The following is a 14,736-nucleotide window of genomic DNA, read 5'->3' as shown; positions in this document are numbered from 1 at the left end:
CTTAGGGTTGCTGGAAATTGTCGTACCCATTCATCTATGTTGGTTATGCCATTTGGTGTCCAAATTGTTTCGCATGTCTTGCAGTGTCTAATTGGATCGGCCGTTCCATCACCATCAAACTTTGACAATTTTTCCTTTGGTTCAGCCATTACTATTTGAGTTGGAGGTACTTGTTGCACACCCGCACTGTTCTGAACACCCGCGCTGTTCTGTACACCCGCACTATTCTGCACACCTGCGCTGTTTCGGATAGTCGTCTTATTTCCAACAGCCGCGTTACTTGGTGAAAAAGGGTTTTCCTCAAGTGAAGTTGTTCGTTTCGGAAGTGTATCGCGGACGAAGAGTTCACTCCATGCTCGTGCTCCCTCGGCACTCCAAGCCGTGCGAGTTAATTCCCTTCAATCTGGATTCTCTTCCCTCGGCGTATACAGGTTCAAAAATTCCTCCCTTGTTTCTTCCACCAAATTCAACTGCTGTCGAGTCTCTTCCAACAATTCCTTGATGCTTCATTGTCCGTTGGCAATCTGCTGAAACCTCTGTTTGCGCTCGGCCTGTTGTGCCAAAATTAAAATTTCTTGTGTGGTGCGTATTTCATCTTTTCCCTTTATCTTATTCTTATCCTTGTTAAGTTGATTTGGCAATGGCGCCAAATGTTTACCGTATGAGGTAAATAGTTTAATGCATGCAAACAACAGACAAGAACATGTAATAGCAATACTCCTTTTATTATTCACATATATGCCAAAGAGATTACATAGTGCTTCTAATGATTACAACCATCTCGGATGGTGTACATATACTTCCTAGAGAACTTTCCCAAAGGGGTCCATCAGCTACATAACAATTATCAACATGGTAATCTACCCGTCAGCTATTTTATAACTTTACTGACAACATGGCTTTCATAGCTATCACCGTACGACCCTCCTTCATTCTAACATACGCCCTTCCTTCATTCTACTGTATGGCCTTCCTTCATTCTGCCGCCGACCCACATCTCTCACCCCATACGACCCTACTCATACCTCCTATTTCACCGTACAATACCTTCAGGCACTATACGAGCCATACATTCAACCGTACGACCATTCTAAAAGCCCATTCCCTACAACAATCTAGTATTGGTAACTAGTCATCAAACGAATACTACAATTGAAACATTACATATAGATAGAGAAAGCCAATCAACTCTTTTTGGGTAATCACAACCACGTGATTTCATAAATTTGTTTGCTTGGAATTGGCTGGACTTCAAATTTTTTTTGGTGATTTTCTATCATCTAGGTATTTGGTTTGTTCAATGCCTAGGGTTTGCAGACCCTCTTTTGATATTTTATAAATTTATTCTTTTTGTGGAGTTTTTTCCTAACCTAAGGCCTGTAGAATTCTATCTAAGTGTTCAATGTATTCTCTTATTGTTTCCCTCATGCAATCGAAGTTTCAGCCTTCTCTGTTTATGTCATTTTTTCATGGCTTGAAAGTGTGAAAGATAGGTTCTTGGACTAGTGTATTGTTCGAAGGCAGTTAGAAGCTCAACAACTGCAACTATGATGAGTGGAAACAGTGGATGATGACAATTTTTGAATATTGGATCCCTGACCAGATTATTTTGGGCAAGTTTTCTTGTCATACAGTACCAAGCCCAAATTAGGATAAATTTGATGAGCGATTTTGGGAAGTTGTAATGCTCATTAAATTGTTGATGACCAATGATCAACTTCATCAAGTTCCCTTTGGAAATACAGCTGCTGAAATATGGGAATATTTAAAAGGCCTACATGAATCGTTTGACAGGAGTGCATTTTTCCTAAAAAATGCTTTTCTCAGTTGGTTGGAAAGTAGCATCAGACTTCATTTTTGGAAGGCAATCATTTGCTTGTTTCCAAGGTATAACAATTGGTTCATGCTGATTTATGTAGACCAATGGAAACTCCTTCAGTTACTAAGCCTAGGTATTTTTAATAGAGTAGCTGAAAACTCCTTTGTCACTCCTTAGGCCTGCATATCCCCATATCTGATTCAGATACGTATCTGATATGACCCGAATACATGCTGAAAAAGACTTGATTTTCCATTGTGCCAAATATTTTGCAATTTGAAAATTTAGTGTAAATCTGCCCAAATTTAACTTAGAAAAGCTTCATTCATGCAAGTTTTTTGAACTTTTTTGGTATTAAAAAACTTAACACCAAATTAGAAAGACGAAGGCAATGGTTTTCTATTTTAGTGGCTCGTTTTTGGGGGTTAGTTTCAAATGCAACTCTACTATTTTTGCATATTGTAAAGTGTTAAATTAACTTATAATTACTTATATATCATTTATGCCTCTATATTGCTTTCGAAGTGTTGAAAATTTTCTCTAATAACTTAGAAAATTGTTTAAAATATGTGTATATATTTTTTACTAATGTTGTATCCAACTGTATCCATATTGGATGTCTTAAAAAATGGCCATATCTATATCAAATACATTATCCATATTGTATCTGCATTTGTATCCATGCAAGTTTGGTTTTTGGCTATTTGTTGACGATTTTAGTCTTAAAAAAATGTGGGTTTATTTTTTTAGAAAAAAATCAGAGGTATTGAGTGTGTTCAAAAGTTTATGGTATTGGTAAAAGAGAGTTAGACCAACAAATAATAGCTCTTAGGAAAAACAATGGTGGGGAATTTTGTTCTTCTGATTTCTCCAACTTGTATGCACATCACAGTATGAAATCATCTTAGCACGCCTTTAGCCCTCAATGGAATGGTGTTGTTGAGGGGAGAAATTGCATAATCATTGAGGCGTTTTGGTCTATATTGGAACATTGAAATGTCTAAATTGTTTTTGGATAGAAACAATTTACAGTGCTACCTATCTTTTGAACCGGTCTTCTACACATGTTGTTAAGAGGAAAAATTCAAAGGAGACCTATTCTAGTAGGAAGCCTAAAATCACTCACCTAAAAGTCTTTTGCTCCTATGCTTATGTTTGGATTCCATATGGCAAGCACTCAAAATTGGATTCCAAGAGCTAGAAGCACATTAAGAGGATATAGTGAAAACAACAAAGCATATTTGATTGATTGATGTAGACACTAGTTGTCTAATATTCAATCGAGATGTTGTCTTTGATCATGAATGAGGGTTGTTTCAGCTCTGTTCTCCTATTTTGAGTCCTAATGATCGACCTGTGCAGGCCAAGGATGTGGGTGTAAGCATTCTATTGGGTCCACCTGATGGGACGGATTCCAATGACTTTGACTTTGAAGTTGTGGAGTCTTTGAGGCATTATATTGCATCACCCAACTTCCCTCAAGATCCTATCAATCTACATCTTGATGAACTCATTCCAGCCAATTTAGGTCCAACTGTTCAACCTTAGATGTTGATATTTCTTCTCTTCGGCCAAAATGGTTGGCCAAGACCATAGTCGATCTTCATGATGATGAGGTCTTTGAGTGTAGATTGTCTAGAAACAAGTGAAAATATCAACATGCAATAAACTTCTCTCTTATGGCCAGTATTCATACTGTTTATGAGCCTCAATCCTATTCAAAGTCTTAAGGTATACCTAAGTTGGAACAAGCTATGGAAGCAAAACATTGTAGTCTTCTGAAGAGCAATACTTGGATCCATTTTGATCTTCTATTTGGGAAGAAGCTTATTGACTGCAAATGGGTGTATTGAGTTAAGTACAAGGCTGATGGGACCCTTGATAATTACAAGGCTCAACTAGTTGCTAGAGGGTTCTTAGAGAAAGAGGACATTGATTATGAGTAGACTTTTGCTTCCACAGCCAAAATGAGTACCATTCAGCTTGTCCTCGCCATTTCAGCCTAGTTTTGATGGAAAGCCTAACCAATGGACTATAAGAGTGCATTTCTCAATATTGACTTCAAGAAGAATTTTATATGATGCAACCTCCTAGTTTCAAGGTTGTTGGTAAAGAACACTAGGGATACAATCTAGTGGAAGCACTCCATGGCTTGAAACAGGATCCTCAAGCACGGTACTTAAAAAGATTGATAAACACCTCAATGACTAATGCTATCAAAGGAATTCTTTTGACTCCAATCTATATGTCAACTAATGGTGGTGGTAGACTTGCCATCTACGTTGATGACCTGATTTTTACTAGTAGTTTAACAGTTTTGATTGAGCAGATCAAACAAAGTTGTGTTTGTCTTTTGACATGACCAATTTGGGACTTCTACATTACTGCTTATGTGTTATGGTTTAGCAAAGAGATGTTAGCATTTTTATATCTCACTCAAAGTGTGTCAGGTGTTTACTAGACAGATTTTGAATGCAAGATTGCAAACTTGCATCCACACCTATGGAGAATGGGCTCAAATTGTCTACCAAATCAGATTCACCTCTAGTGGATGAATCCATGTTTAGGAAACTAGTGGCAATATTATCTATCTCACTTCCATTAGACCTACTCTCAATTTTGTTGTGAGTTACATCTCTCACTTCATGACGACCCCTAGAACTGAAAATTAGGTTGCAACAAAGCCTGTGTTACAATATGTGAGGGGAACTTTAGGTTATGGGGTTCTATATGACAAAAGAAATGATTCTAGACTTATTGGTTTCACAGACTCAGATTGGAAAACTTCTATTGCTGAGAATCAATCTAAATTTGGGTATGTCTTCAATTATGGCACAGGTGCAGTCACATGGTTGTCTTCAATTTGGGCATAGGTGCAGTCACATGGCTAGGAAGAAACAATAGTTGGTAGCTCTTTCCTTGACTGAAGCTGAATATCGGGGAATAGTTGGTAGCTGTTTCCTCAACCAAAGTTGAATATTGACTTCAAAGAATGCTTTATAATATGTGTGTGCCTCATGTGGGTCCTTCACCCCTCTTTTGTGACAATCAAGGTGCGTTCAAAGTTGTCAAAACTCTTGTCTTCCAGAGTGGACCAAGCATGTTGAGCTTCACTGCCATTTGCATTCACAAGCTTGTAGAAGAGAGATAAATATAGTTGCAGTATCTTCTAATTGAGAGTTACGCTGTAGGCATTCTCACCAAGCCTCTGGCCTCGGATAAGTTTGTAAAATTTAGGGGGCAACTTGGTGTAATTGATAGATTGACTAGTAAGGGAGGGTATCAGAGTAATATTTACATAACTATTTAGTTAATAGTGAATAAAGTAGTATTAAATCTTTTTACATAGTTTCTAATTTTGTCTTCGGTTACCAATTGTTCATTTAAGAAACATTGTCAATGTAATTGCCTCAATACTTACACTTCATTCTTTGAGTAAAATCAAGCAATTACCATTGTGTAACATAAATGAGATGTGAGAAAGAAATTTGGGTATTGGAAGACTAATTATATGAAGAGGAATAACATTATCAGGCTTTGACCATTCATGTTTTGTAAAAAAATTGTGCAATCAAATTTGTCAATTCCACCATGGTATTCTATCTTCATGAATTTTTCTTTCCTTTTTGTAATTTTCCAATTCCAGCAATTGAAGCTGAAGGAAGTGTACGGATTAGAGGGAGAAGCAACTAAGCCGTATGATAGTGTACAACTATTTGAAAGGCTGTATGGTTTAGCAAAGATGTCATACGGTTGCGTCTGAGAGGCCCTACGGATGCAATAGAGAGGTCGTACGATTGGGGTTGGGAAGACCGTATAGGGTGATTGGAAGGCCATATGATGTGGAGAAGATGACATTCGGTGTTGGAAATGAGGTGAACAATGAGGAGTAAGGGTTGTACAGTGACAGAGGTGGAGTGTATGGCGGAAATGAGGGAGATAGGAGCAGTTGTATGGTGACCTTGGCAATGAAGAGCTTGGCAAAGAGGAATGGAGATGTGTAGGCTACATGAGGAGTGAATTAACAATAAGAAGTACTTGCCAATAATGATAACGCCAATCATGTAATTAACATAGAATGAAAATTTAATACTCGCATATTCTAGATAATTGTTGTTCCAATCACGAAATATAGTTGCATACAAAGATGGTGCTCTCGATGTGCTAGATCCAAAGTAAAGTAATACACAGATGGAATAGGGTGAGAGTTGAATCCTACCGAAACCAAAGAAAGGCAAGTAGGGAAGATCTTTCACTTCCGAATACTGAACTCCAACAGGAATTCGCAGTACAAAGAGAATAATCCAAATCTCATACTAACTACTACCTACAAGCCATGCTTAAATATCCTTTAGAGAGACTTTCTGAAAGTTTACAAAGATAGCTGATGGCCACACCTATGGAAACAAACAAATAAAAATGTGTCCGAGATATACTAAATCAATCGGCCCATAAACAAAGGTTTGATTAATTATTTATTTTATGATGGGAACATTACATTTTTTTTGTGATATCAACCATAGTTCAAAAACTCAGACTTGGCTCAGACTTGGCAAGGTCGACTCGACTCTTAACTCAGTTATGACTGACCAATGATTTGGCAAAATAATATATATTTTTGAAATCTAGAGATTTCTAATGATTTAAAACTTGTTTGATGCACCCTATATTGAATATAACTCAAATACACTATAACATCATCAAATAGAGGTTGATTTGTCATCACATACATGAACAAGGAACATAAATGATAAATGCATGACACCTGTAAAATGTAAATGCACTAAATTGTAGTTGTAGGAAATAGAAAACATAAAATCGTATGACAAATATTACAATTATAAATGTTGTCAAATATATGTAAAATCCATGACATCAAATGTTCCTTGAAACACATGTGTAGCTATAAAGTGTAAGCAGTAACATTGTAAACAAGAAACAAGTCTATCTACTTAGGCTCTAGCTCAAGCCTCATCCTCATCCTTGGCCTTGACCTCAGCATCAACTTTAGATTATCTTGTTTTCCTTCTATAAAGGTGTCTAAGGTAGGTCCTAGAGGACAAAGAAGCCATAACCCCCGCCTATGACGTGGACTTATGATCAACAACAGTGCGTGTGTGCATGCCAAAACATGCTCTATCCTCCTCTTCCATAGTCACAACCTCAACCTCTATGTCTTCTTGGCTAACCCACTCATGGTCCTCCTCATTGAAGAGTGGATTAGTAGCCTTAGTGAGCCACTCAAAGTCTAGATCGATCTCCTCTAGAGTACTCAGAGTGGAGTGAGTGTCTAAAATCTGTTTGGTCTCAAACGGAGGTTGTGATGAACAAAGACAAGATCATTCAACCTCTCCATACACAACCTATTATGCCTCTTCGAGTGGATGTGCTCGAGCATGGACCAATTGTACTCACATCTAGAAGTGCTGCCTAATTGACTCAAAATACAAATGATGATTTTTTGAAGATTTGGGGTTGAGGCTCCAAACATTTGCCACCATCTATCTGAAATAAGGAAAAAGTACAACTTTAAGGCTAAATTACAAAATCAAAAATTAAAATACATAACTTATAAGCCATAAACTTAAGAAAATATTTTTGCCCGGTTGTTATTCTATTTGAGCATCTATGCATATCTTGCTTGAGAAAATTATTCCTTCTTGATTATTTTATCTATCCAACTCAATGGTTGTAGTTGATGTTGTGCCATCACTACACATTTGCATTACTATATATAGGCCAGTAAGAACCTCCTTATCCACCTTAAAGTTGTGACAGAAATGAAAGGATAGATTGAGCTAATAAGTTGCTGCATGGATAGGCATGCGAAGTTGGGCTTGCTATCTCCTATCAATGATCTCCCAACTGGGGCCATACTGCTCCACTCCTGCATACCTAGATCTAATGGCCTCTTTGGCCCTATCCATGCCCTCATAGATGTAGCCCATAGAGGGCTTCTTCCCATCAACAACTTCTATGAAACTACGAGGGGCTTAGTGACCTGCATATAATGTAAAAAAAATAGTTAAGTTACAAATTAAATAAAAGAGATGCAAAATTGTAAAGTTGCAAAATAAATAAAAATATGCATATAAATTAAAAGTAAAACTAAATTATTAAACAATTAAATAATAAATATTAAATTGTAATAAATTTTCCTCCAAAATTTCTTGAGAAGGGGTCCAAAAACCTGCCTTATGAAAAATGCAATTTACCACATCTATACCTGCAATGGTCGTACTATAGGATGAGGAAGTCCACTCCACCCCAACAAACATACACCTCAAATCTCTCCTTCATGTCAACAAGGATTTCAGTGTGAGGCTATTTGAGGCAAGCCTTGTGATACTAGGACAAACCAACTTCTTTTGACCAATGCATGATTGTAGATAAACTTGCAAATATTCTTGTCGCTTTCAATGCATGATTTGACCCACTCAAGCTTACAAATATCCTCTAACATGAGATCAAGGTGAGGCCAAATTTTTTTTGGGGGTGTCTCTCCATAAAAGTTTTACAATTCTTCCCTCACCTCTTGTATGACTTCCTTTATAACCTCACATAAGTATGTGACATTTTTGACATGTGAGGAAGCATTAATAGGATTTAAGAACACGTTGGATCCTACAAAAGTTAAATAGAGCAAAATAATTAATTATCATAGACAAGTCAACAAATTAAAGTTTAATTTTTTCGATGCATGTAGGGAAGTAGAATGATCAATCACCTCTGTAGGAAACAAGAAAATTTAGGAGTGTTATATTCCTCCTATCTATGCAATCATTTGTTATGATGGGGCAACCCTTTTGGCTCCATGAGATTGGCGTTCCTCTAGCTCAAGTTTCATATCCTCTACCATTTCTAATAAGAGGGGGCACTCAACTCAGCATCAATGGGGGCTTTAAACCACACACCACAAATAGTTACGACATCTATCAATAAGATCTGTCACAAATAGATTATGATTAGATGATAAATAGTTATGATTAGACAAGTAGACTTCAACATTTCAATTTCAAAGTCCCAAATTCAAACTATAAATTTAAAGTTAAAGAAAACAAGTAAAGAAGAATTACCAAGCTGCCATAAATAGAATGTTGCAAAAGTACTAAAGTTTTCAGTTTTCTTGATAGCATCATAAATCTCCTTGTTCGAACTCATAATCTTGAGTGAGGGTTGTGCGCTAGGAGTAGTTTGTGGCACACAATAACTATCCAATATGGACTTCAGCACTCTAGGGTGAAATGTAATAGTCCCACTGTCAAGAGTAGAAGCACTAGCACTAGAATGAAAGGGAGGCCTAGTAGAACCTTTTCTAACACAACCTGTGGATGTGGATGCAGGAGCATGGGAGCCAATAGAAATCAAGTCTTCCATTTGCATCTTCCTATTAAAATCTTTTCTTGTTTGTGTGTTTCTAAGAAGGTATTACAGAGATGTTTTGCCTTGATAATTTGTTTATTGCATAGAGTAATATCATGCCCTGGTATGCCAACAACATGGTATTTGAATCTGTTGGTGCCATCATAATTTATTTCTTTACAAAGAAAACATTTTGTTTCATTATTTTTTTCCACCGGGAAATTGCTTGGTATATTTCCAAGTTGTATCCTTTGGAGGCATTGTGAAAAATGAATGTTAAAGCTGTTGCAATAAGAAAAATCAAAATTTTACAAAGTTATAAACTAATAATAAAAAGGGAACCCTACATTTTTTTTTGAATTTTTTTTATAAATATATGTTTGCAATTTTGTTCTAAAACATTGTAGGGTTTGCACTTTGTACTTCACTATTATTTTACTTCTCTTATGCAAATTAATAAAAAGCATTCAAGATTTAGAAATGAAAACTAAAAAAATCTAACAAACAATGAAAAATACATTAACATACAAAATAAAAATCTATAAAGTTTAATACTTACCTTTTGCAAATGAGTTGAGAAGTGTTTCTATTGACTCCTTAATGCTCTCAATGCAAGCTTATGGCCTCCCTAAAGTGATTTGTGGTCTCCTTGATGCTCTTCTTCCGTTTTGGTTGCAAATCTATGACTTCTCTTTTTCCTTCCTTTCTCTCACTTTCCCTCTCTTCTTCCCATACCAAGAAAGTAGAAAACTTTTTAGGGTTATAACAAAAAGAACTGTTCAAAAAAAACTATTAAAAAAGTGCTAATGTTTGTTTTTTAAGTGCCCAACTTGGCACTGCTACCGACCAAGTTTTGTAGTCCTGGACTAAGCAAGTTGCGGGAGTTATGTCACTCGCTCAGTTAGGTGAATCAAAGGCCAAAACTTGTTGAGCCAAGCTGCCAAGCTGCCATTACTTGGCTGAGTCACCCCTGCTCGCCCACTCATCGGTCTCACCTGAATCACGGTGAGTTTGGGGACTCTGATATCAACGAACAATCTGCCACACAGAGATGTTATAGGATAGGGTCTTTTTGATACAAGACTTGAAAACATTGCGATAGGATGGATGGCTCCACTTAGGACTCTGACCATATCACGTCACAAGGAGATTCGTGTATTGAGTTATTCTCAATAAGCTTGGAAAGCTGAACAATTTTATTTTCCTGTACAAGAAGAATGAGCTTGATCTCATTTGGCTTCCTTTACAGCTGCTATACAGTGGGCAGGTTCATCACAGTTATAATTGCTGCTAATTACTACTTTATATTATACTTATGATGCAATCATTCATGGCACAAATCTACTTGTGTTACTAAAGTGAAGGACAAAATGTTGATTTGGGATTGGAACTCCATAGGAAACTTGATGCATCTTCAATCTTTATTTACTATCGCAATTTTCCATTATAGAATGTGTGTTTAATCAGTAATTGCAAGGCATAAGTTTCTATTATACAATATGGTGGTTGACGAGTAACTGCAAGTCATAACTTTCCATTAAGAAAAAATAGTCGAATACAACAGCAAGTTGTCATAAATTTTTGTTTCACAATGTGCGGTTGACAAGTAGCTTGAAGTTGATTTCCCTAACTTTGTCTTTTATGAGCTCTTCCATTTTCATGAAGTATAAACACTTGAAACTCTTTCATTTGTAGCTTTCATATTGAGTTCGATTTGTGGAAATAGAAGAGAGCGATTGCTTCTATTTAGATATTAAATGTTTACATTTTGTGATCTTGCAGAAAGGTGGTTGCACTGAAGATTACAGTTCGTATCTTGAAGCTAAGGTACAATGGTATATGCTCTAAGTTTCTGAAAATTGTGAAGGCTTTCCAATTTACTTGATTTTCCAAAATTAACCATGTTATTTAACTTATGGTAGAGAGGAAAAATTATAAATATCATATGCAACTTTTGAGGTACTTTTCAATGTTATTTCAGATCACTTTAATTAATGTAACACATTGAAGAGTGCCATCCACTTTTGACTTGGGATGGATTACAAATTATCCAGAATGCCAGATGGAATGATGTTTGAGTGTGTTTTTATCTCTTTCCTACTTGATAAGCCTGATTTCTACAACCTGCACCGCTGCAATGTTAAGAAACTGGGCTGATGCCTCGATGCATATTGGAATCTTGGACTGGCATCATACTATGTCCTCTCTTTTTTTGACCATTAGAGCTATTCTTTGTAATGCTTACTTGTTTGACTAATCTTATGAGCAACAGGGAGATGCAGACATATTCTTTCCAACCGATTTTTCAATCCTTGAATGCATTGATCATTACTGTGCGGAAGCTGGCAGTCAGTTAAAGGGTGAAAAAAATCTGAAGCCCATAAAGAAAAGGCGGTCAACTCTAGTAAGAACGACTCCTTTTTCATTGCATTTTATTTATATGGAAAATTTTCTGTTGATTAATCGATTATGTCACAAATTCTTGTAGCTAGACATGGCTGGTTTTATGGAAGAGTTTGGTCTTCCCTCCAAGACAAGTACAAAAGATGGCTACAATCCTCTCTTAGAAGATTTTCAGAATACTAAAATCTACTTGAGCGTGCCCACACATAATTTCATATACCAAAAGAAGCAGCACTTATAAATTGATCTAAAGACACATAAAAGTGTTTCCTAAGGTGAAGACATTTTTTGAATAGATTGAAGAGCAAGACAAAGCCAAATATAATTGCTAACAAGTAAATAGTGTCAGGCTTTGTTTTAGTATTGTATATCCTAGTGGTTGGTACTCAATGAATTTAAGATGAAGAGATGGAGGCCTCCTTTATTGGATTTGCACTTTTTGCAATCACAGCACTTAAGAGCTTCCATAGCTTCATGTGTAAAGAGATTTCTATGGGAAACACTAAATTTGAAATTTTGGTATTTGAGAAATTGGTGATTTTTTTATTATTAGAAAAACTTCCAGAACAGAATAGTAAAATTCTCCATTAGATACATGACTGAATTTTCTCATTTTTATTCAATAAAAAAAGCAACAGCTGGGTTGGAAAAATTGTATTTGTGAGGTTAACAGAAATATCTTTTAACAGGGATTATCTGTGAACAAAGGAAGTATCAAAATATTCTAAGGCACTAGGGCAGTATTTTGGGCTTAAAAATCATTTTCAGTTTTTTTAGACATAAATTATTATTTTTTTGACGGAGGGTTCAGACCTGCAAGGCAACCCAGTGAGGCACGAAGCTTGTGAGCTGCCAACCAGCAAAGGCCACCACAGACTTTTTAGGGACCCGATATGGGCCCACTCGTGCCTGAAACCTCTTCGGCTTAGAGCCAAGGACCAAGGGGCATCCACGCCGTCAAAATTATCCAGGGCACAATTTTGGCCTCATCCCTTATGATGTCGGAGTCTTGCACTCAGCAAGACTTGATCCCTAGTAGGCTCTTTGTGAGTCATTCAACTTCAGCAGAAGACCAAGGGCCAAGGGCCCATTGACAGACATCGTTTTTAGAAGTAAGGTCCTTTCTTTGACCTTAAATCTATTTTCTGAAAAAGTAATTAATTACATATGTGCCAACTTAAGATAAAATTTGCTCCAGATTAAATCAACTTGTAGGCTGAAGACTAATTAAAGGTAATGGGGCCACTTAATGACTTAAAAGTCAATTAATCATAAAGTGCAATTGTAAAATTATATTTTCACTTTATGGTAATGGGAATCATTTAATAAAGTGCATCACAATGATATAATACAACTTTATGGTTTAAGTGCACTTTACTTAAAAGGGAGATCCAAGTGTTTGATAAAGTACACTTTATAATGTGCACCATAAGGATGGATCTAATTGAATTACAACAAAAGAAAATGGTATCAAAAGCTAAGTATTTGTGAAGATATCTCTTGAAGAATTATAAAAATGGCAAGGGAAGAGAAAATGGATTCATTCATGATTTGGTATTTTCTTTTGTTGCGTGAAAAGAAATTTTGAACAAGGGTTTCAAGTTCTGAGCTTGAAGAATTGTAAATTCGTCTAAGTTTTTCCGACACTTTGACCTGCTAAAACTCGCCAGTGAATTGTTCCTAGAGTTAGTTTCATTCAGAGCCAACATTGTGCTATGAATTTTGATCTCATGTGTGAAGAATTTCAATAGGAAATTAGTATAGAGGCAGAGGTTGGTAGTTACCATAGATTGGGACAATAATTGGGAGTTGTGCTGGGCTTTATAGGCTGTCATGGCTTCTTTCTAGGCTCGACATCATATTAATTGAGGTGGCTGGTGGCTGTGATTTCTACTAGAATTTTCTTTTGAGTTTTGGCAGTTGAAGCTCTATTCGGAGGGTGGGTATTCTCTTTGTACAACCTGTTATTTATGTTAGAGGCTGCAATTCAGTAGGCAGTAGTCACATTTGGGATATTGAGTGTCTTCTTCAGTCATCTTTGATCCCCAACAATAATCACAGAAAGTCTCAGCAGCATCAACATCAAAACCGGGTGTCTTTTTGTGTAAGTTGGTGTTTGCAAGTTCCTTATATATTGTTTTCAAATCAGATCTTCATATATGAAATTGGCTTGTAGATATTATGATTGGTGCAAGGGTAAAAGGACAACATAGTGGTATTAAATTATGATTATTCCATGAATTGTTTGCATCACTTTGAAATCTCAAGCATTGTTATTGTAATTTCATATACGGAAAAATATCAGGAAAGCTTATATTAGAAAAATTGAAAGTGCTTAAACTTTGCAAACACCAAAACAACTGTCAAAGCTTGCATGCAAGTGTTTAACAAAACATCAAATATCTAAAAAGTGAGACAATTTGGTGCATCTCAGAGTTAGAACCATAGGAGGTTCTTACATTGGTATTAGAGCAGTATCCTAACATCTTGTGTGGGAAGCATCTTACATTCAAGATATAGAGTTTTTGTGAATCATAGGTAAAATAAAGTCTATACAAGATCGTATGCCAAAGGTCATGCACCTGTTTTAAAATTATATTAATGCCTTAAAGGATTATAATAAAAAATAATCAGCGCTTCTGCAAACATCTGGAGATTCTAGATCCTTTGTTTGCAAAGAAAAAAGAAGCAAACCTTTATTTGAATAACAATAAAAGTTCTGATTTTATACAACAATTATAATGGTGAGCCTATGCATGAGATACCAACCCTTTTGTATGAAGTTTCCTAGTGTTGACAATTATAATTTGAGTGTTAGAAATGAGCTCTGTAATTCAGACATGGGTCAAATAAATTTTGATTTCATAAATAAGAATTGGGAAAATGAATCGGAAAATTTCTCAATAGGTAATAGGTCCTAGGTTCGTGATTTATACAGACATGAATTTACATTGGAAGTGAAAGTGGGTGAAGAGATGGTCAACACAATAGCTTCCACTTTACCAGGTGACGAACTTTTGAGGTACATAGTAGCAGTACCTTGGTTGATGATGCGTGCACTAATGATATCACACATGTTGATCACAAGGTGAGAATTGTGAATACATCCTTTTATAGTGTAGATTTTTATTCTAAGAGCTTGCATGAGTGCC

At 36.2% G+C, this 14,736-nt stretch overlaps 1 protein-coding gene across 2 annotated transcripts in view; it reads left to right on the top strand.

Annotated features, from left to right (window-relative positions):
• LOC149578686 (NADH dehydrogenase ubiquinone complex I, assembly factor-like protein (DUF185)) overlaps window positions 1-12,178 on the top strand; it is a 240,448-nt gene extending 228,270 nt beyond the window's left edge. Inside the window, exons 12-14 of one of the 2 annotated variants that reach the window (XM_089831076.1) lie at window positions 10,964-11,008; window positions 11,454-11,585; window positions 11,674-12,178. In XM_089831076.1, coding sequence (XP_089687202.1) covers window positions 10,964-11,008; window positions 11,454-11,585; window positions 11,674-11,748 — 252 coding nt within the window. In that variant the 3' untranslated portion in view covers window positions 11,749-12,178. Of the gene's footprint in view, window positions 1-10,963; window positions 11,009-11,453; window positions 11,586-11,669 lie in introns of both variants that reach the window. The other variant, XM_089831071.1, reaches the window with a different exon arrangement.
• Window positions 12,179-14,736: the final 2,558 nt, after the last annotated feature.

The sequence above is a fragment of the Cupressus sempervirens genome, chromosome 1 (genome assembly GCF_028749045.1).
Source record: "Cupressus sempervirens isolate cs-2001-9-10 chromosome 1, ASM2874904v1, whole genome shotgun sequence".
NCBI lineage: Eukaryota > Viridiplantae > Streptophyta > Pinopsida > Cupressales > Cupressaceae > Cupressus > Cupressus sempervirens.
The sequence above is the reverse complement of the archived record's forward strand: the minus strand, read 5'-3'. Positions and strand labels throughout refer to the sequence as shown.